The sequence below is a fragment of the Colossoma macropomum genome, unplaced genomic scaffold, assembly GCF_904425465.1.
Source record: "Colossoma macropomum unplaced genomic scaffold, Colossoma_macropomum, whole genome shotgun sequence".
Classification (NCBI taxonomy): Eukaryota; Metazoa; Chordata; class Actinopteri; order Characiformes; family Serrasalmidae; genus Colossoma; species Colossoma macropomum.
Genome location: NW_023494790.1, coordinates 24,754,997 through 24,778,657, shown reverse-complemented (window position 1 = coordinate 24,778,657; position 23,661 = coordinate 24,754,997). Strand labels below are relative to the sequence as shown.

General features: G+C 38.3%; 1 protein-coding gene across 1 annotated transcript in view; it reads right to left on the bottom strand.

Moving 5' to 3' along the window:
• atrnl1b (attractin-like 1b) overlaps window positions 1-23,661 on the bottom strand; it is a 115,868-nt gene that overhangs the window by 33,179 nt on the left and 59,028 nt on the right. The window contains 3 exon segments of the mRNA XM_036572753.1: window positions 7,567-7,645; window positions 15,770-15,831; window positions 23,446-23,603. Coding sequence (XP_036428646.1) covers window positions 7,567-7,645; window positions 15,770-15,831; window positions 23,446-23,603 — 299 coding nt within the window.

Here is a 23,661-nt window from a genome sequence, read left to right as displayed (position 1 = left end):
TATTTACAGCATTTGTTCAATTATTTATGGCTTATCAAAGTTTAAAAAATAGCCTATATGTGTGGTAAAGCGTGTTATCAGGTGCCATTGCAAACAGACGAATAATAAATGAGGTATATTTAAATATTACATACATGATATCATATAGGGCCGCAATTAATGATCTCCATAACCAATTAGCTGGTCCTTTATGACCTCGATAAACCAATTAGTTGGGAGTCAACTTGTAGATATTATACTGCCAATAATGTTTCATTCAACACATTAAAAGTACAATGATTATTTTTCCCCTATTAAAAAACAAAAACAAACTTAAAACAACATTTTATGCATACTTATGCGTAAAATGGCAGTAACCAGGCGGGCAATACTGCCGTTTTCAAATGTATACATTTAACAGACCACATTCAAATACAAAAAATAGAGTTAAAAAAACCCATGTAGAACAGAGGCTAAAACCTGGAGAAAAAGACGAGCCAAGCCGGTCTGTATGCACTAGCGTAGCCTGGTCTGTATGCATTAATGTAGCCCTGAGAACCAGGTCATTTAGCTAGACCAACAGTTCCAAAATGAAGCTTATTGCTTCAGCCAGCGCTGCTCATTCTATCTGCTAAATTAAAACAGAATTAACTTAAAAAAGCAGAAAGTAACACTGTTTTTCTTTCTTTTGACTGCTGTTATAATAAGATATTTGTACAGTGTATATTCTCTCTCACACCTAATGGACGGACTGCTGGTCCCACTGAGCTTGGTTTTACATATACAGGAAACCACCTTTTTAGATGATGTTAAAGTGTTTCCATAGTTTTTAGTTTTGGGTTCGTGCACAATTCCACAATGTCCACTACCTGTTTTTTCCTCTTTCAATCACATGATGTAAGCGAGATCTGCAAATATTATAAAGCCAACTAACTGATAACATGATTGTTGCCAACAATTCTTTTTATTGATGTTACTGATAATGTTTATTAGTTGTTGCAACCCTGGAATTATACTCCACAGAAATATAGCTCAAAAGGTCTGTTTTAATAACTAAGTTTAGGAGACATCCATAACTGAATAATAATTTATGAGAAATGTGAAAAAAATTATTTTGTGATTGACAGGTTTGTTTGTGTCTTGCCTTGTGCCCTCAAGAGGTGAGGTGCTGTTGAAGGGAGCAGAGGGAGATATTCATGTCACATGTTGTGGAAATGTGCCATTATTGCCTACAACCAGTTCTTGCATTCTTATAAACTAGTCATTCTGCCTCAGCAGTGCTTCCATTTAGATCACACACCTGCATAAGTGAACATGAGGCTAAATACTGCAGCGAAACCTAAGTCACAGAAATAAAAGAGGCTTTTTTTCCCTCATCCTTTTTACTCTGGTAATGGCACTAGGTATAATAAATATATAAAATATAAATAATTAATCCAAATCAATTAAACTATTTACTAATATAAATGATAGTTAAAAGACAGATTAGAGGCATATAACATTTATTATTGGACTATGAGCTCCTCTACAGGTCTTTCAATCTGCCTTGAACAAGACTGTAAAGAAAGAAGGGATCTCTTCACAACATTTAAATTCTATTTAATTCTCATAACCTCTTTTAGACTTCACTCAATCTTTTTCTGATTTCAGCAGGATATGAGGCTATAGTGCCAAGCAGCAGGAGCCCAGTCCCCTCAATTCAACAAATCAGCAAATACAACAAAAGACAAGAGTACTGCCCCTAGCCAAAGATTTCCACGTCTGCTGCTCCTTGCAGAACAAAGATAAAGTCTTCTAATTGCACATGATTACGGCTTTCCTTTCCTCTGCCTGTTATGTAGCTCTAACAAACCAGGCAGTTAAAATGTCACTTTCTAAAAAGGAAAGATTAATATTTGACCAACAAAGACAACAGATGCTTCATTTACAAAGGATCGATTGATGGTTAAAAGCAGCAAAGTAATGATCTTTCACAGAGATATGATTGCTGGTCTGAATGAGAAATGATTTCATTAGCATCACAAAACCATTAAACTTACACACGAAAAAGGAACAGAAAACTAGAATCGACAGATCAGAAAAGGCCCTGCAAAAAAGATGTTTCTCCAAATGTATCTAGGACCATCACCTACACCGAATGTCAATTAATCAGTAACAGCATTTGTGGATATTATATATATATATATATATATATATATATATATATATATATACACACACACACACACACATCACACACACACACACACATATATATATATATCATATATATAATATATATATACACACACACACACAGTTAATAGAGCTTGTTTGTGAGTATATGTATAGTTTAATCCAGTAGTGGATGGCTAGTTAATAAGTGCTAGCTGAATCTAAACGGGTTCACTACAACAGTTAATGTTCTCTTGTAAGTTTAGAACGCTGCCCTGTCTGTGCTTGGTTGTGAAGTGTTTCTACAGCAGCGACGTTAGTGCTTCATCATGCAGTCTTCTTGACTGAGATAAATCCCATTTTTTGATCAAACATTTCAGCCTTAGATGTAATCTGACATCTTTTTGCTTTTGTTCTTCTTCCTCATTTTTTGAATAATTCTAATGATCTTTTAACATGTCGTCCAAAAACCTCTGCTGGTTACAGGATTTTTCTGTCAAGTAGAAGGAAATCCTGAAGCTAGAAGTTGTACTATTGAACAATATTCCACAATGAGAATGAGAATAAACCATCCGTTCAGGCTTGGACAATAGTATTTAGTATAGCATAGTATTTATTGTTATTGTGATAAATTACATCACAACCGGGCATGTCGCGGATATTGTCGGTACTTAAGGTACAAGTTACAACACAACAGCATCATTAGGCCTGTTTAAATGAAAATTGCACAGCGTAAGAGGTGAAATGCTGAACATGAACTATTGTATTCATAGTCTGTAACAGTAATTTTTAATTGTGGCACTACTAGGGGTGCGGGAAAAAATTGATTCTTAGATGCACCGCGATACGGACGTGAACAATTCTGAATCGATTCACAAATGTCAAAAATCGATTTTCTAAATATTTCATTTATAACGTAATGTTGGCGGAACGCAAAAGGCGGAACTTGGAAGTGCGGAAGTGCAGCGCCCGGACAGTCTGTGACGGCACATAACAAAAACACAAGTGGAAGAGCGAGAAGTCCGACCGGCTCCCTCTGCATTAAAGCCAGGTTAGATCAGGAGTCACAACACAAATGTTAACATTTTGTCCTTTTAACAAAAATCAAACCACCTTGGGAGCCTCAACATTTAATGTCCAGTATGTCTAGTATGTGATAATGTCCTAGTATAGGCTAAACAATATAAACGAAAGCACATATTTACTTCGCTCTGCTTTAAGCTTAAGCTACAGCTGCTTTCCTCCCATCTCCGTCAGAAAACTTTTCTTCAGAAGTAGATCAGTTTCTTGTAAAATGTCTTTCAACGACTGTTTTACGAGGCTGAAGTCGCTTCTTATTCTCCAGCTTCTTGTTTGAATTTTCCCGTTCCACCTTAAATTCTAACTGGGGCGCCGAATGTAAATGCGGCACCATTTAAGGTGGAACGGGAGAATTCGAAAGAGAAGCTGACTTCAGCTTCGCCACTTTTTACTGTGTGACAGTCTCTCGTTGCAGATTTAACATACCAGGAAACCAACTGCGCTGCTTATAAATGCAAATAAATTCATTATGGATCATTACAAATACTTTGCTTTAAAAGTACCAAGTCACTTTAAATAACAATAACACAGAGTCACTTAGTCACTTTAAAATGTATATTGTCTCTATATTCTGTGTATATTTTGTGTATATTTAATAGATTTCAGTTGGTTTTTCTTATATTTTCATTTTTACTTATTTACTTTCTGTAGAGTGATTAGCTGAGCCTCACCACAAGCATTTCAGTGCATAAATGTCCTGACATGTTGTACAAATGACAAATAAACTTGAAACTTGAACTTGAAACTTGAGCTCACACAGTGAGAAAATATAAATGCTATATAGAAAAAAAAGATGCATTGAGATGCATCGATAATCGTTTTATAATCGCATCGCAGCCCTCTGAATCGTAATCGAATTGAATCGTGAGGTGCCTAGAGATTCCCACCCCTAGGCACTACTGTTTTTTTTTTGTTCCAATTTATCAGACATCAGAAAAAAACAAATATTGTGGCATACTGTGTATCGTGAAAACTTCTTAAAAGTATCATATTTTCGCCATTTTGTCAAGCGCTATTTACATTTAATGCAAATAAATGATACTCTAAATCCCTGTTTCTGGCACTAACTAAATGCTTTGCTTGATGAAATAGCCCCTGAAACATGAGATTATTTAGATGTAAATATATGCAGACATATACACGGCACTCACTATGCTAAACCAAACTGAAAAACTGCTTCACTCATGTACTTCTGTTCAACTAAAATCAGTTATAATGAATGCAAAGCACATTCTTAGAACCACACTCTTCAAGGCACTCTGAAACCAACCCAAAATGTCACATAGGGAACAACAAGAGAATCCACAAACACAAACAAGCCCATTACACTCAGTGTACAAGAAGCCTGAGACTGGAAACATGGGAACATGCAGCTCCATACACATATAGTCAATGAAACAAACATACTGCATATGCATTGGGTGGTATATTAGGAAAGTGTTTTTTTTTCAGCTTGATCAAAAATATGAATTTGCTTTGTTAGAACTTTCAAACAACTAAAGTAAAGGAAAAATTCATGTGTGATCCAATAACATAATGCTGTACAAAATCAATCAGCGATTGCCCACTGTGGTCTGTTTTATTCTACTCTCAGTTTTTGCTAAATAATTATCTGGAACAAAGATACATCCTATTTGTACTCAAGATACAACCTTATCAAAGTAATCAGAACTGTCTGATTACTACTTACTACTATATTATTAAAAGAGCAACAAGTAGAAAAGCATGAACTGGATGTCTTTAGTGAGATTAATTGGAATTACTCTGACACACAAAAGCCAGCTAGAGGGAAGCTTATGCTGCATTTAGACTAATGTAACTGTTCAACAAAACACAGTACTGCACAAGTCAACCATCCTTTCATTTAACTTCAAGTCAAAACAGCCATTAAGCACAGGTTATTCATTTTTCAGGAGATATTTTTAGAGATAAGACAATCCAAGAAGAAGGAGGAGAGACAAAGGAAAAGAATTGGTGTTAAGAAATTATTAAAAGATGTAGTGAAAATACGACTTCTAACAACAATCCATAACCTGGTAGACAACCAAAGCTGTCACCCAATAAACAGTAAAGCTTTTATCTTTGAGAAATAGCTCAGGCTTCTGTTCATTTTCTGTTAAATAGTTAAATATGTTTTTCTGTCATTGACTACTGATGCTGAAAAATAAATGACTTAAGTGGTGTTTTGACTGGAAATTAAACAAATGAAGTCTCTGATGTCTGCACAGTATTGTAGAATGACAATGTCACCTTCAGCATTCTTCTCAGGTAGCAAGTGTTCCTGACTATTGCAGTGCATTTGCTGCTTTCTAGTTTCCACGGTTTGATCTCACAGCCTGTAAGACTGTAGGGAGGAATCTTTGCATAATGGTAGCTCTAAACATATCTTCTCTTCCAGCTCACATCTTTCATTATGTCAGCCAGGACAAACAGGGCACAGAGGACACATCTGCAGGCCAAGAGGAAACTGCTGAAAATTGCTGTGGCCAAGAACTAAATACCAAGTGCCACGCTAAGAACAAGGCAATAAATAACTGCTAGTTACTAGGTGGGGGAAAATAAATAAATAAAATGGTAAAATCAGTGAAAATACATCTGCGCTAAAACACTACCAGCTTAATTTCTCTAACGCAAACTCCAAAGGCCAAATGACCGGCACGACCTTGACGATTGATTCATGGCAAAATGATGGGCACTTTATCCTGCCTCTTTCTTGATCAAAACTTAGACAAACAGAAGGAAGAAAATAAATCTTTGGAAGCAATTATTTTCCTGGAGTGCCTCCCTTAAACTTTTCAATCATTTCAAATTAAAAGATAAAACTCCCCCCACCCCACCTTTTTTTCCCCCCCCAAGGGTGCTGGAGGGCAGAAACAAACAGATGATCTGAATTGGGGAAGTGGAGTGTTGAAGCGACTGGAATGCTAATAGCTGAAGCCCATCTGCCCACATTAGGCCTTATTGGCTTTAATTCTTTAGATGAATATGGTTCTGGATCACTGCAGTCATCGCTCATGTTTATTTTCATATGTCAATTAGCAGAAGAGCAAAAGAGATCAACCTCTCGTGATTACCAATGTCAGCTCCCTCCTACCAAACGGACAAACACAGCACACAGGCTATGATACAGTTATTAGCGAACCAGAGATCATGACATTGACGACTGCAGTGGTAATTTACATTAACAGAGCTTGTGGCGTGTGACCACAGTACATTTGTTTGTCCCTGAAGGCCTCTTAAACCTGGACCCCTCAGTTAAGCCATCTTTATCACACTGAATGAAGCATTCCTGATAATGAAAAACCTAAGACAAATCAGAGTCATTTTTCAGTGTGACAAAACAAGGGACACTGCTGTTCTCCCTCGCGCTCTCTCTCTCTCTCTCTCTCTCTCTCTCTCTCTCTCTCTCTAGTCAACTCTGCTTTAGATAACTACTGTAAAAGCTAAGTGGTTCATAAGGACCTCTAATTAGGAAGATGAGCATTGCAGCTTTTTCAAGGCAAAGCAACGATCATATTACTGACACTGTTTTGTAATTGTGTACCCTAGCTTTCCAATCAAATATTTATGGTCAGAACAACCATGATGGTACTTGGAATGTCCGGATCTAATCCAGAGGATTGGTATCAGAGCTGATTCAGCCATGTTTTAATGGATTGGGTATCTGCTATATTAAGCCTGATGCAGTCTCAATCCATTGTTTCCTTCTTGCACTACTTACACAACTGTCACAGAGATGCCATAAAAAGAAATTATTCACTTATTAACTTGTAGTAATAAGTTACAGTAGCCACGTCATCAAAATGGACGTGTTAGAGCAATTTCAAATTACAGCATATTCATGCACTTTGAAATGTTTCACAGCAATAGCCCATACCAGAGTAACATTTTTCACAAGAGATATAGAGTATTCCAGTTCCAGATATAGAGTATTCCAGTATTCCAAGAGAGGGTATTCCAATCAAATTGGTTCATAAGTCAATATTAAACACAATATAATATATTCATTTAAAAAAAAGACCAAAAAAGACGAAACATATCAGCCTGAGCATCACATTATATACATACTAAAAATGAAACCATTTTACTTTAGCAATAATTGGAAGCCTAGCATAGCTTACCTAAATTGTGTGGCTGCATTAACTATGAACATGTAAAGATCTGATGAGACTCAGACTCAATAGAAACCAAAAAAAAAAGTATATATATATATATATATATACTTACTGTTGGGCAAAAAACTGGACCGGAACATCTCTAGTTGGTACAATAAGTGACATTTTTGTATTGTTCATTTGGCCTCATTTACTGTATTTTAAAAGGAAAAAGGAAAAACACATAATGGCAAAGTACCTCCCGTCGTCTTGATGCCCAGCAGGTCTGTTTGATCTTCCACACCACTGCAGCTACCAGCAACAGAGACAGAAAACAGCTGTAGAAGAAAAAGGAGAGATGGGCTCAGTCTTCAGATACGTACAACAAGTTTTAATAGTCACTCATCATCAGTGCCTATTTCCATCACTTTCATCAAAAACAACAGCCAGTTTGAATTCATGCAGGACTTTCAAACAAATCTTTCTGCCAAGCCACTGTGACCACACTGCTCTCTGACAAGTGACTCCAGTAAATACTCAGTAGTGTTTTCTCTGACAGTGGCTGTGTGAATAAGCATTCACATGTTCTCTCTGACTGTGCTATGGACTACAACTCTCTGAAAGGATTCTGAAGAAAGCAGTAAGGTAGCAATGCGACAAGTATAACAAAAACTTTCACGCCTCTAATCAATACCATTTTAAGTGCTGTTTCACAATTGCAAGACATCTCTGTAAAATTAACAGATAAAAATAGCTATTGTATATAACAATATTGAAAACACTGCATATTAATTAACAAGAGTCAAAGAACTTGGCTTATTTGCATTCGCTCAGCAAGCTAATCAGTATTCATCAAACAATGATGATGGGTTTTAACACTGCACTTTACCACTGTGAAGAGAGAGCCAGGGTGCATGGCCGAAATAAATATTAACATGTACTCAATCTGCATAGAGGGAGGGATTCATCACAAGTCTAAGACCTTACATCAACCATGAAAGACTGCCAGCAGTTTTTTTTTTCTCTTGAATGATCACTCTGGATACACCATGATTATTTTAATTATGTAATGTGCCATTTCTGCTGGATATCTAAACTGTGAGTTTTGCTGGAGGGACGTACTGTTCCATGAAAACAAATATGTCTGCAGCACTTGCAACATGCAGGATTCTTCAAAGTGCAGTCACAAACACAATGTTTTGTATTTAATATCTTGTATGTGTCATCCAGCTCAAGAATTCTTCTTGCACTGCTGCAGCTATTTTTATGCCACAGTGTAAATAAAAAAATAACTAAATAAATAAAATAAAAAACCCAAACTGAGATCAGACCGTGTCTACTCACATGAGGCTCCAATAAATGCAATAATCATTCATTCCCAAAGGAGTTTCATGTCAAAGAAGCACAATTTGTTTTTAATTATTCTCAGTTTTAGAGAATTCATTACATACGCAAATACAGAGGAAATAAATTACATAAATACTAGGGGTGGGAATCTTTAGGCACCTCACGATTCGATTCGATTACGATTCAGAGGGCTGCGATGCAATTATAAAACGATTATTGATGCATCTCGATCTTTTTTCTCTATACATGATTTCTATCTTCCTACTGTCTGAGGACTTGGTAGTTTTAAAGCAAAGTATTTGTAATGATCCATAATGTAAACGCATTACGGATCATTACAAATACTTTGCTTTAATTAAATATCTGAAATATCTTTTATTAATAAATCAAATGGAAGTGATGTGGCAAGTGAACTAGAAGGCTCTCATTCAGAGACGCTGCTGCCACTCATCAGCGATAAAATGCGCTGTTGCCCTGAAATAAGATCCAGTGGCAATGGGTGTCCACGCAGTACGTTACAGGCACCCTTTTGGTCTCGTTGTAGAGAGTGGGGGGGCTGTTTTCGAGACTGGACGCTGAATCTCGGCTCCATAGTGTGCAGCATAACGCGAAAGCCCTGGTTCTCAACGACTGAGAACAGACAGCAGACAGCAAGTCACATAGCCCCGATGTCTGGCCTCGCCAGTAGCGAACGAAAAAACAGATTAAGACGAACATTTGGAGGACTTATTCGCATTTATAAGCAGCGCGGTTGGTTAAATCTGCTGCGAGACTGTCTTTCTCTAAAAAGTTGCGAAAATGAACTCGCTTCTCTTTCGTATTTTCCCGTTCCACCTTAAATGGTGCAGCAGTTACATTCGGCGCCTAAGGCAGAATTTAAGGTGGAACGGGAAAATTAGAACGAGAAACTGGCGAATGAGAAGCGACTTCAGCCTCGTAAAACAGCCGCATGCTGAGACATTTTACAAGAAACTCTTCTAGTTTTGAAGTTTTCTGACGGAGATGGGAGGAAAGCGGCTAAAGCTAAAGCTTAAAGCAGAGCGAAGTAAATCTGCGCTCTCGTTTATATTTTTAGCCCATACTAGGACATTAGCACACACTGAGACATACTGGACATTAAAGTGTTGTGGCTCCCAAGGTGGTTTGATTTATGTTAAAGGACAAAATGGCTCTTCTTATCATTTGTGTTGTGACTCCTGACCTAACCTGGCTTTTAATGCAGAGGGAGCCGGTCGGATTTCTCGCTCCTCCAGTAGTGTTTTTGTTATGTACCGCCACAGACTGTCCGGGCGCTGCACTTTCCCACTTCCAGTTCAGCCTTTTGCGTTCCGTCAACATTACGTTATAAATGAAATATTTAGAAAATCGATTTTTGACCTTGAATGAATCGATTCAGAATCGTTCACGTCCGCATCGCGATGCATCTAAGAATCGAGTTTTTCCCGCACCCCTAATAAATACAGTAGAATAAATTATCTAAAAATTCCAGAAAAAAACTGCTGTTAAATGTCTTCAGGTCACAAATTGAAAGCATAGAAATATTAAGTGTGCATTAACACGTAAGCAAAGAGCACATTTTTCATTTCCTTGAAAGCCATGCCTGTGACAACATTAAAACAACTTGGATAAGAAGCCAAATAGCACTGTACAGTGCAAATTGATTATTATTTGAAATGACCCAACAGTCAACTCGCACATACATGAAGATGCCTGAAAGTCCCAAGAATTTCTGTGTACCCAAGATCAAGCAAAGCAATCTATGGGTCTCGGTCAAGAGTTAAGCCAGGTGATGCACTTCAAAAAAGCAACTCCTCAAAAGCATGCCAACAGTGAACTCAAGAACTGCAGGCAAATTGGTTTTCGGCATCTGTATTTGTGGAGATATGTGAGCATTCGTAAACATCTCGGAGTGAAATTAATTCATGGTTCACACAGGGAAAAAAAAGCTGAATGATGAAATCCCTTTAATGCTTTCAAACGCACACCATCTTGGGCTCGTTTGAAGATAATGCCGAACTGGAGACGAAGGGGGAAGAGAGAAAACTTGAATGGCTCGATTAAGTAGCAGTGCGAAAGAAATCCCTCTTCAGATCTGTCTCTTTCATCCCCAGCGTTTCAGACAGTAAACAGGATTTAATCCCCTCCACAGTTCCACCTGGAATCAGAATTAATAAGAGAAATAAAGCAATTAAAAGGTTCTCTCCCCTCTTGCTGCAGCGGATGGGGAGAGTCAAGTAAATACGTCGGGGGAATCGAGGAAATTAAGTAGGGGGAAAGGGTCCACAGGACTGCATGAAGCAAAGGAGCGTGTGAATTGAACCAGCTCGGGGACATATTAGCAGATGACGACTATGCGCTGACTATTAACTTGTGATAAAAGGTGCAAGTGAAGCCTGGCTGCCTCCAGGTAAACAGTTTGCAAACAGAGTCCTGCGTGATGAATCATTTTTATCGATCCAGAAACAAGCCAACCGTTGCCGCCAAAGACAGCTCCCACCGACCAATCACAACTGCTTCAAGCACACAAACATGAATCTTGGACAGAAAAGGAACAGTAATGACTGGCGTGAAGTGAAGTGTTATTCTGCAAATTAGCAGCAATTAGGCAGATAAGCTGCTTTTCAATGACACCATTTCCTCACTCACTTAAAGGAACCTTTCAGAGCTCCAGGTCAAAAGAACGGATTTAACAGAGCACCCCTGCACTTGTTACTTTTTCACTAAATATTAAATGTCTACAGGTAACAGACATCAATTTCCTATCAGGTAAGTTCTACCAAGAATCAATGCTAAAAGGCAATGTGAACTGGAAATCATAACACATTTTTCTTCTGCACCGAGACTTGTTTCAGAGTGAAACACTGTAAAAGGGAGGATCTGTGAACTGGCTGAGTGTTTCACACGATAAGTAGGGGTGGTCAGAAGAAGAAGAACATTATTGGTTATTGGTTAATATTACTTTTCCTTGCCTCTGGGGCATGGAGATGTAGCCCCTTACATTGTGTGTAAATTTCATGAAGAATGGACCAAAAGAAATGACCCCAAATTACTTGGAAAAACATCTGGTTCTATTGACTTACATTAAAAGTAAAAAGGTTTTTTTCCTTCTCCTGTAAAGTCACCATTTCGGAGATACAAGTTTTTTCCAGGAACAACGATATACATATGTGTGTGTGTGTGTATATAGTATTTCCTTTTTCCAAACGTAACACTTTTCATTTAAACCAAAAAGATCTATTTTGGTCTCATCTGTCTAAAACACACTGTTCCTATAGCCTTCTGGTTCTCTCCTTTGTTCGTGCCCTAAAACACTTCCACAAACATGTGATGTGAAGATCAGACTGTGACAGAGCCCTGTTCTTCAAATAAAACAGGGTGGTCATGCACACCTGATTGCCATCCCATTGACTGAAAACACCTGACTAATGTCACCATAGAGTTGATATATACAATATGAGCAAGAAAGTTGAACTAAAAAGGTTAAAATAAAATAAAAAAAGGTACATTTTCAATGGAATTTGCTATGACTGCTTTGCCTGCATAGACATCTAAGGTAGCAGCCCTTGAGCCTAAATGCAGCAAAAGCTACATTTAGCAGTGTCTAAGAACAGCAGTTCAGGTTTAACATTTCTTCCCCACTGGCTATTAAAGAATAAGACTGTATGATATGCAGTCAGACTTCATTATCTTTACCTTTTTAAATTTTACTGTGTATGCTAGACAAGTTAGACAGCTTGCTAGCTACTATGTTAGCTCCTTGAATAAGTACAGCTTAAGTCACCTACACTTCAGCAGCACTATAATGTCATGAGTATATTATTAACTGTTTTACTTTTATGTTTATCCTGCTTCTGGTAGGCAAGTGAGCCAGCCCATTAACAACACTACAGTGCATTTACTTTTTTTTTTTGGTCAATCTTCCAGCCCAAACATGACCACACCGATTTCACAACGCGGCACAAGAAAGAAAAGATGTATGTTAAAAATAATGGAGCCCATTTGCTGTGCACCGCAGTGTTCTTATTGATGGTAATTTTCCATTGTTTTAGGTCCAGAATCTATTTTAGCAATTTGCCTTCTCCCAGTTGTTAACATTTGGCAGTCTCCCCTATTCCAGATTTATTTGCAAGTTACAAAACAGCCACAAAAACTCTCTTGTTCAAGTTGTTTCAAAGTATTGTACTACCACTCCTATTTGACTAGACTCTTCTGGGCTCCTTCTTGCTCCACTGCTCATAACAAGCCAAAGACCAGAAGATGAATAGAGACTGGGTCAAGCCCAGAGCCTGTCACTACAGTCTGAAGTCTTCAGCCAAAACCTTCATCACTTCCATCTTGTGAGTCATGGGAGTAGACACACTACAAACATCATTTACTGAGTCATTTTAGTCTCACAGTTGAAGCAGTGGGATGGTGATATCTTTGGAATGATGCACTGCCCTTTACTCATCACACATGAGAGTTTCTGAGAAGAGAGATTCATTTAAACACATTCAGTAAATGGCAGGGAGGTTGCTATAAAGAGATGCAGACCAACACTGCTTAAAAAGAGACCGCAGCACACCTTTGAAAACTCTGTTTACCACATTAGGAAAGTGCTCTTGTTGAACTCTGAAGCCCTAATAGCACAAGCCAGATGGCTAACACAGCAAATGGATTCTAGAAACTGAACCAAATGCATTAACTTGCAGAAATGACAAAGTGACTGTTAAAAAGCCATTCAGCCTGGAAAAATGGAGTTTGCCCTCACTTCTGTTAAACATTGGGTAATTTCAGGTTATACAATGTCTGATTCTTAATTAATGTCACATTTCCATTGGAAACGTTTTAACGCTCAAGTGCAGCCCTTTGCTGAGAGGGTAATAACTAGATTTGATATTTTTAATAGGCACCTTCAAAACAAGGGATTTGGTCATTTGCCAAGCTGTAAAAAGGCATCTTTTAAGGGGAAGCTATTCATTACCATACTGTGATCTATTTCTGGCTGTTTTGTGGCTGTGTTGACCTGAAGGGAAGATGAATGTAGAGATCAGGTGCTGACAGTGAGCAGAGAGTGATGGCTGACAGAAACTGAAGATAATCCTGCTTGCTCATCACCAGTGACATTTCTTTCCTCTGCTAATATCTTCTGTGTTTGGGTGATGTGCAGTTCAGGGGCTGCTGCAAGGAGATATGCTGTGTTGGTGACCATCCCTCCGTTGGCAAAAGCACATTGTTTCACAAATTATGTGCAAAATATAGCAGATGGACACCGAAGCAGAGCTGTGAGTCAAGCGTTTTCCACACGGTCAGGCTGCAGTCAGATTCTACCCACACTGAAATTATATCAGAGCAAGCCATTAACGTAGAAGTCATGACAGCTGGTTTTGTAACTAGCTGAAAGCTAACTGCTGTACATGCACTCTTTATGTGGCAATGGGAACAAAATGTAATGGATATCAACACAAAACAACAGGAGACAGTGGTGACTTCGGTCGTAAACAAAAATCCTTTTTTTTTTTATGTGTGTTTATGTTATGTTGACCTGCCTCAAAGCTATGATGTGTCGGTAAAACAAGGTACATACAATGCTTACTATTTATATGTTGCCTGGTGGCATGCTTTAATTCAACCTTGGAGTACTGTGATTTTGGTAAGGTGACAAAACTAAACTGGACAACCTGCACCTGCATTATATATTTACAAGGACTTTACACCATAACATAGATAAATGTTATCTTATTGAGATTCCTGCTTTTATGCACCTGCTTTAAAAAGCAGTGATACAGAAGATTTTATTGTAAATGATGTCACTACACTCATTCCTTCACTACAACTTAAGCTTTCTTCTACTCCCTATTGATCTGTACTATGTACTTTCATGTGTAATGCCTTCATCAAAAGAGGCTATTAACAGACTGACCATGATCTGATCACGCTTACTAGAGGGCTTGTCAGTTATCAGAAACTTAATTAAATGTAATGAGCAAAAAGTGCAAAGAGTCTTAACAGTCAATAGGTCTGAAATGAATAAATCTACTTCACCTCTTAGCAATGAAACAAACAGCAGGTGAGCAATGTCTCAAATGTGATTGAAAACATATGAACCACACTGGTTTCTGTCTAAATTAATGTCAAAAAGCCAACTGTCAGGGCCTTCTAGACTTTCACAGAAATAATGATTTCTGATCATTTTTATTTAATACAATCATCATGCTTGTTATATTAAACCTCTGCATGAACTGTAGAAATCAATACATTTTAGTCAGTTGTTAAAAATGGAAAACTGCAGGAGCAACTAAGTTCCAGGGCACTGTAAAACTGCCAAGGTAAAATATGCTACAAGCATATTTCAATTAAAACATATGGAATGTCTTTTACAAGCTCCAAATGTATGAGTGTAATCTGGATCACAAAAAGTACAGGTGAACTGCCAGTAGTTTAGCGCTGGCATATTCCTAGAATCCTACAGGGCCACCAGCACAAATCAGCTATATTGTAGGGTTTTTACATTTATGGCCCACATTGAGGCTTAGTTTTTTATGTATTTTTACATTATAAAGGATTTTGATAGTTGCATGTAGACATACAAAGAGTTAGGACATTTATTTTATTCAGCCCCCCGTCACCGCCAAAAATCTGTCAATCAGAATATTCAGTGTTGTTGGAGACTACTAATGAACAGTGTGTAACTTGCCCCTTTTATGAGGGGTGAGTTTAGTGATGGCCTACTTCAATCTTGTTAGATTTATTTTCTGACTGACCCAAATCAATAAAGTCATATAAATCAACACCTTTAGAGTCTTGTAAATTGAATACGCAAGTACAGTTCAACACTGTACAGTCATCCACTAGAGCAGAAGCTAGTTTGTGTGTCAGTGACACAGTCGTATGTTAGATTAGGTGAAGAGGCATGGCAGATTCTCATGAACACCAGTCACAAGTCCCAGCCAAATGCTTCAGCACTAACTTGCTAATGTGCCAAGACAAGTCATGTGACATATCAAGACAACAGGGAAATTAGTTAAGGCAGGCTTCATTTCACATTGATTTAACAAATCAACAGACCTTTAAGACTCGACTTATCCGCTAACACAGTGAAGCACTGTTAAACAAGTGGGGAAAAATGGACTCACCTGAAAAATGTCACAAAGAACTGCACAAGGTCCATGATGCTGTTGTGCTGAGAGAAGGCAATCTGTAGGAGAACAGCAAAAGAAAGAAAAAAACAGGTGTTCAAGAGCCAAAAGGGAAATATTTGATCATATGCATAAATATGGAAAAGGTTTTTGTCACTAGCTAAGGTCCAGGACCAGACACAGTATGATGATAACTGCCTCAAGACACCACTCAGATTTGCTGCCTTTCTGCCCAATAGCACTATAATTGCTAAATTGCAGTCATTAAGAGCACATACAGACACCCAACCTGATATTCCTCAGGTAAATTATCTATATGTTGGAATTATTTCCTGTGGGCTTGTGGTCTACTATCTCACTGCTCTACAAGGATCAGATAGAGAAAGAGTGACACTACAAGATAAAAGCTCCCAATTCTGCTGGTTTTAATGGACTGGAATGTGTCTGCTCATGGCTGGAAGGCAGCTTTAAAATGACTGATGGTCTGGATTAGATTTCCATTGACTGCAGGAGTGAAGAAGAAAGTCTGAACCTCACGTTATCTCCAGGTTATGTGTGGCAGTAATTTCTATGTTTGTGCAATGTTATTCGATCCATCTAGCGCAAGGTCAGTTAACAGAAGCTTCGGATTGAGATTACTCACTGGATGAAATGATTCCTTTAGATGGCTTAGACTTTTGGGAGCACCACAACAGCAGTGGATCAACAATGAGCAGTGCCGAGCCATTAATTCAGCATCAGAACACTTAAAAGAAATCTGGCAAGCACAGTGTCAAAGAGTGCACTGTCACAGCATCCCGAGAGGCAGGCTACCGAATTGCCTGGGTAAATACCCAGCAAAAATAAATGGATTAATGTTCTAAATGTACGCGTCTGTAAGTCACCCTGAAATAGTGAATGAATAATGCAACAACAGAGCTGTGGGCAGGCCCTCTGAAGAGACCATTCATTTCATTAGGTGCTTGGCTCAGTCACAAGAGCTAAGCTGAGGCAGATCCAGAGGGAGTGCTGAAGAAAGTTTTAACACTCCATTAGGGCTGAACCATCTCCACAGCAAACAGACTTCAGCGAGAGGCAGAGCTAGAAAAGAGCAGCTATATTCCAGGTCCCTGCCTGCTCCATTAGGACACAGCTCTCAGGGAGACTGTGGTCTGTTAGATGTGAAGGGACATAATGGAGCCAGGTTACGCTCGTATGATAACTCTCCTGCTCTATGAAAGGTCATTGAGAGGTGCCTCTGGTGGAAAGGGCAAGTGAATGTGGTCATACTTACAATGAGGTATATGTTATCTAAAGGAGATAAAAGTGATTCTACTGGTCATTCCTATGCCTGCATTATGCTGCAGGTATATCCATACTCACTGAGAACATCTTTCATCTGTATGTCTGAAATGTCAAGCAGTGGCTCCAGGAGGGAGTGCTATTAAGACATCATGTGCATGCGTCATACAGATTTGTACCTATATGGTGTACGTTCTAGATTTAACATTATGAACATACAACATACATAAGTTTTAGAACCAATAATAAAAATACCAAAAAAGTGCTGAGAATATGAAATGTAAGCAATTTACTGAGCAAATTAAAGTAATTTAATTAGATTGTGGAATGGAATTATAAGACTAGGCAGTGAAAAAGTAACCACAATTTAAAAAACCTTCAGAAAACATATATATATATATATATATATATAAAATAATGATGCAATAACATTCTATTTTGCATAGAATATGGGACATCTGAAATAAACTGAAATTTGGAATTAAAATTTGAAGTTGAATTTAAAATAACCAGCGAATGAGAATAGACTTCACAACAAGCCTCTTTGTTGTAATTTATAAAGAGCAACCTGAGATGATTTTCCACCAGGACTGAAGATACACACATTGCTGAAACTCACTTGTTGGAGGATATTCCAGAACTATATCTCTCTACTGTCATTTTTCAGTTTTTGACATAATATGAAAATGCCTGTTGCCCAAACTTAAGTCTTGTTAAACTGCTTTACATTAAAAGTAAAGCATGTTTTTCCTTCTCCTGTAAATGTATTATTTTGGAGATACAAGGTTTTGTTCTGACAGCAGAGATATATTGTTCATTGGGAAATAATTTTGTACACAGGCATTAACTTCAGTTTGTATTTGTCTTACAGACGAACTTAATTTGCATTTGAGCTTAAGCCTTTAGATCAAAGGATACTTTTTCCACTGTAGAAAAGACTGGAACCTTTGGCACCAGAAAAGTGAGCTTTTTCTATTGCCCATCGGTCCAGTAATTGAGAGGTGCCTCTGGTGGAAATGGCAAGTGACTGGTCATACTTACAATGAGGCAGACATTAGCTAAATGAGCTAAAAAAAAATGAGCTAGAACCAGAACTTCAAGTTCTGTTGGTTCTTCTTCAGGGTCAGTTTTTGCTTTCGAATGTAAAGTGGAAAAACACATGTTTTAAGACCATGAAAAATGAATGTTCAGCTGGGGGTGTCCAAACTTTTGACTGCTTGTACAGAGAGAGCAACAGCTAGAGACAGAGAGATGAACACAAAGTAATGTTGTCAAAAAGCTTCGTGTTCTACCTTCATTAAAGGGTCTGCATGCAAACCTAAGGCTAAAGGCTCATTATAAACGCCAGATCATCTGTTCATGTCAGTGAGTATCAATCTCTTGCTCTGCTGTCCTCAGCTCTCATGTTCTGAAGCTGAACCCTCATCAGGGCAAGACTGTCTCAACCTCCCCCAAGTAGATCATGTGCAAGAGGACAAAATGCCTTGAGCAGAGAGCGAGGAAAAAGTTATTTTTTATGCAACTCATTAAATGGAACAATAAGCAGGACTTTCTCAAAACTCACAACAATTCATGATTCATCAATTTTGACAGTGGCATAAAAATGCGGGCTAAGGATCTTAGCTTGAACACACTGGGAGGACTGACATGAACATGATCAGCTTTTCTGATCTTACAACACTGTAAAACATTACATCTGCTCAAAAAGTCACGTCCATCAAAGAGTCTTGGAATTTCAAAATACTGAGAAAAAAAACAAACTGAAAATACCAAACATACTCAAAACCAAAACACCTACAGGCGGCAGATATTGAGAGCATAAACATTAGCACAGCGGCTGACCTCATCTCAGCAGATTGAGAGGTGCTGAGCGGTAAACAGTGGCTACAGTCTGCTCGCTGCAGTGCAGTAAATGCTTTGTCAGATTGGGTTTCCCGCACAGCCAGAGCACTCTGCCTCACCAGATTCAATTTCACATATTTTCTGAGGTTTTTATATGTTAACGCCTGCGCTTGTATTTGCAGTCTCAATTTCCCCCCGTCAGCTAATAAATGCTGATCGGACACTTTGATCATAAACATGAACGCAGAACACGCTCATAGCGTTACAGAGGCCATTTGATTTAACGATGCCCTCTTGCTTCATGGTAAATAAGCAACTCTGCTTTTGGAAAATCTAATAGAAAAATGTTATTGGATGAATGTAGCTCAGCAGAAATGGAGGGCTGAAAAGGGTCTGTAAATAAATTAACTTTGTCTAAAAAAACTCATTTCACATGTGATAAAGGCATGGAAACATGAAAACTGATCAACATTAGATGGTGGTTTCATTAGTGGAGAGTGTCTCAGTAATATTAATGTACAGCAAATGTAACTAAGCTTCATTGAACACATTTTATTAGTAGTAGTAATTACCACAAGCAAGGTTATCAAGAAGTCAATCAAGTGGTTACCTTCAAAAAGCATACAGCAGAGCTTTAACTAGGCCTGATATTTTGGCCCGAATCCAAATACAATCCAAAAACTTTTTCTCTGATATGACCCACAACACAACACAGTTTTGAGTCCAAACCCAATCCAAGCCTAAAAAAAAAAACCTGACCCGGCCCACATAATGAAGTCTGCCCGAAACTAAGCCCAAACCAGCCTATAATCACCCAAAGTGCCGAATAAACCTGATAGGAAAGAGATCCATAAATTACTCCTCAAGCGATAACAAAATAATCCTTAGTCCAAAATTAAGTTTAAATGCTGTTTTAACTCATTTATTTATCAAGAAATGCTTGATCAAGGGGAAATGTGGGTGAAAGGCGAGCTGGGATAACCCGAACATGAAATCTGAACCTGACCCGAACCCAACATATTTGGGAAATGGCAAACCTGACATGAGCAGTCGTGTCCCATCATAAAATGATAAAATAATGATGAAGCTAAATGCAGGTGGTGATGTTAAAAAAAAACTACATATTAACATTTATACCTGGTTATTCTGTTCAGTCAGAGTAAATCTGGCATTATTCAAAACAGGAGAAAAGATTACACAGAAAGACGACAAATCATACACATGCTAATTTACAGGAGTAGCTTGTGTCGGTCAGGACTTCATTGTTCGTAAATAGAGCGCACTAAAAGCTAATGACCTACTGGCCTGGCTAACTACTCACTCCCACTAAGAGATATAAAGTAATTTGAAACTGAAATAAATTTGCAGTGATGGTTAATGTTCCATGCAGGGAGGCAATGTGGTCTTTTGTTATAGAGTTTTTAATCAGTGTCAGTGCACGACACTGGACTGCCTTGCAACAACCTAAGGTCTTCTTCTCTAATCTAATCTCTTTTATTTGACATTTTATCAGGAAAAAACAAATAAATATGAATAAATGAATAAGAATTTGGATGACAAAATGCATGACAAAGCAGGCTACTAGACAATGTTCTGTTACAATTTTATGACTTAAAAAACAGTATTGAATACGGATCGGTCACCATTTGATACGCATTTAATCTGTGGTTAATGATAAAAGCAGGCAAGATCCCAAGAAAGCCGCAACCCATGTTCCACACTCAAGAAAACCTTAGCCTAACCTGAAAATGATACCCTGTGTTAGTGTCTGTATGTCAAAACACGCCTGGCTGATGCTTTGACACTGTAGGGTGATGATGTTGAGGCCAGAGTGGCAGAAGGTGAGTTTGTAATGCCAGATCACATTTGCTTCTACATCCAAACGGCCAAGTCCCTACCGTCCTCCTGTACAGCTCAGCCCCCATGGGCCCCAACGCCACCTAGCGCTGATGTCAGCCAGCCCTGGGCACCACACTCAGCCCGACATGGGCACGACAGCGAGAGACGTAGTGAGGGGGAGTCAAAATGGATGAGGCTCCAAGTGCGGTCACTCCCCTCAGGGCTCAGCACTGGACAGAAAACACTGTCTTCTGCCTGAGTCTCCGTGCTCACATAACGCTACAGTGGTTTTGGTTATTTACGCCACAGTAAGAAAGGGACCAAAGAAATGTGCTGCATTTACTCGAGAGGAACATATGTCGACGTGCGTGTTGATGACTTACAGAGGGAAGAGGTGAGCAGATCCTTTTTGGACGACAGGGACAGATTAGATAATGAGCTGGAAGACTCACTTTTTGACGCTGAAATCTTCTAAAACTGATCTGACAGCAAACACTGACGTTGGCTTCAAACTCAATTTCCTATATGTGCATTTACTAGTGTATGCCTGCAGGCAATAAAGACAGCACACATATTTCATAAGAAGAGTAATGCACATCGGTCTAAATTCAACTTTAATGTTTCCTAGCAATCCCATTTTTCTTTAACCATCACTCTGAGACTGTCATTATGTGACAGTCATCTAGGCATCTGGCAATGTAATACACTCCCACATACGAGCTGATTCAATTTTATGGATCATAAGACTAAGGAATGAATATTTTGCAGAATTGTTGTAAAACTGTCCCAGTGCATATCTAAATAATTGATTTCCACATTACAAAGCAATGGATCTTTTAAAGAGTGTTTTCTCTTGTCTAAGTGCATTTTAAAGTACAGTGATCAATATGATTTCCACTTCACAGGAGAGAATGATTGTTGAATTCCATTTCCATTTTGTCTGACATCAGACAAAAGGCACGCTGACTCAACACAGCATTAATGGAATTCAGTAAGGTTCTATAGGTTCTGTTTTTATGGAATTGTGAGGATTTTATGAAATTTGACCATTAAAAATAGAAATCTAAAATACAGAATTGTGCTCAATTTTGGCACTAACAGTTATAATTCAATGTAAATGTGTCTGCTTTAAGCTTTTCACTCACTTAGAGGCACAGACATGACATAGCTGTATATCTACGACTGTCAGCTATACAACAGGCATGCAAATCACTTTGCGTATGGCTATGCTAGATTAGCCAAACACATGTTAAAGCAACAGTCAACCTAAACATCATCAAAACCATCAAAGAGGCTGAAAGGTAAAGCTGTGTCTTTCTAGTGAATTCGGCTGACAGCAAGAGAAGCTTTAGTAAGCACAAAAGTGCTCTTCACTGACAACACTCCCTTACTGAGAAAACAGCTACCTAACCAGCATTGAGTTTCACAGAGATGTGTCTTTCAGATGGAAATACTAAGTCACAATGCGCAGTGCATTCATGCTTAACAAAGGCATAAGGACTATAAACAGAATTTACAATTGCACTGTTTGTACTTATTTTCAAACTCTTGAAAAAAGTGCCCTTATTTTAGTTACTTAGTGTGCAGTATTTATGCACGTCAGTGCTAAAGTGTACAGTTAATTAGAACTTCGTTTAATTTTGGAATAGCATGGAAGACTTTAGAAATCTATACTGAAGAAATTATTCAAAATGGTGGATGGGTGTCACAGGGCTGTCTCAGCAAAAGTCAGTAACAGGGCTGTCAAGGTCAACTTACATGTGCCTGATCCAACCCGATTATGTTAATGTTGAGTTTAATGTTGCTCCCCCCCATATCGGATCCAATCTTTGTGTTTGCAAAAGCCTTATTCTAGCTGGATTCATTTTACTTGGGGAGGTGCTGTACTTTGAGTAATTGTCTGAGATTTTATTCCAGTATGAAGCTGAATCTTAATGTCCATAGTTTTCACAAGTCTGCTAATTAATAATTCCAGAGTGAACTGTCTTCTATAATTTGCCAAACTTAGCATACCTTAGCAAACTTACTGGACCTCCTCTGGTAAAACCAATCAGCTCAAATAGGGTTATAGATAAGATGGCCATATAATTTAGGTAAGATATGTTAGGCTATCGATTAACACTACATTAAAATTGCATTTTTTTTGTGTGTGTGCAATATGTGACATTTAGGATCGAAATGTTTAGACTTTACTTGTTTCGTAATTACACATTCAAAGTGTAATAGTCACATTTTACATGCGGTGATCAAATAAAAACTCTTTAAATCACACCCAGCCTAAATACTGTTGCTGCACATGTTACAAGTTTTCATATTCAACTGTAAAACAGTTACACGCTACTGACATTTGGACCTCTTTGTTAACTTTCAGGCAACTTCAGCAGGTTGTGTATAATGCCCATTTTGGTCACCTGACAGAGGTCAAAGTAGAGTGCAAAAACAAGAAACAAAGGATCAGAACTGGATCAGCCCAGAGACATGGAGGAGACAGGTCATTGGTTGAAAAATAAATTTGAAATCTTGTAACGCCCAACATGTTGTTTGTTTAGGGGGAAAGCTCCACCCTTCAACAAGAAGAGCCAATTGGCTTCCTGGTAAAAGGGAGGGAAATACTGCTCCTTGGGATTGGATCCGGACATACACCACCAATTAGTGTTCAAAATTGATATGCAACAATAAAGACACTGAAATCTTCTAGGACGTGCTCCTACCTGTATTTTGATTGGCCATGAGAAGTTACTGACATAGACATAGAAGGTGATGTTGGGATTGCTGCGGAAGCTGAACTTCTCACAGGAGAAGCTGTCCCTGTGTTCTTTAATGTTGGTCTTAGACACAATGGGGACTTCTTCTCCAGAAATGGTACCCGCTGTTGACAGAACAATTGAGAGTCAATACTTTACAGGGCAACATAAGGCAAATGAATA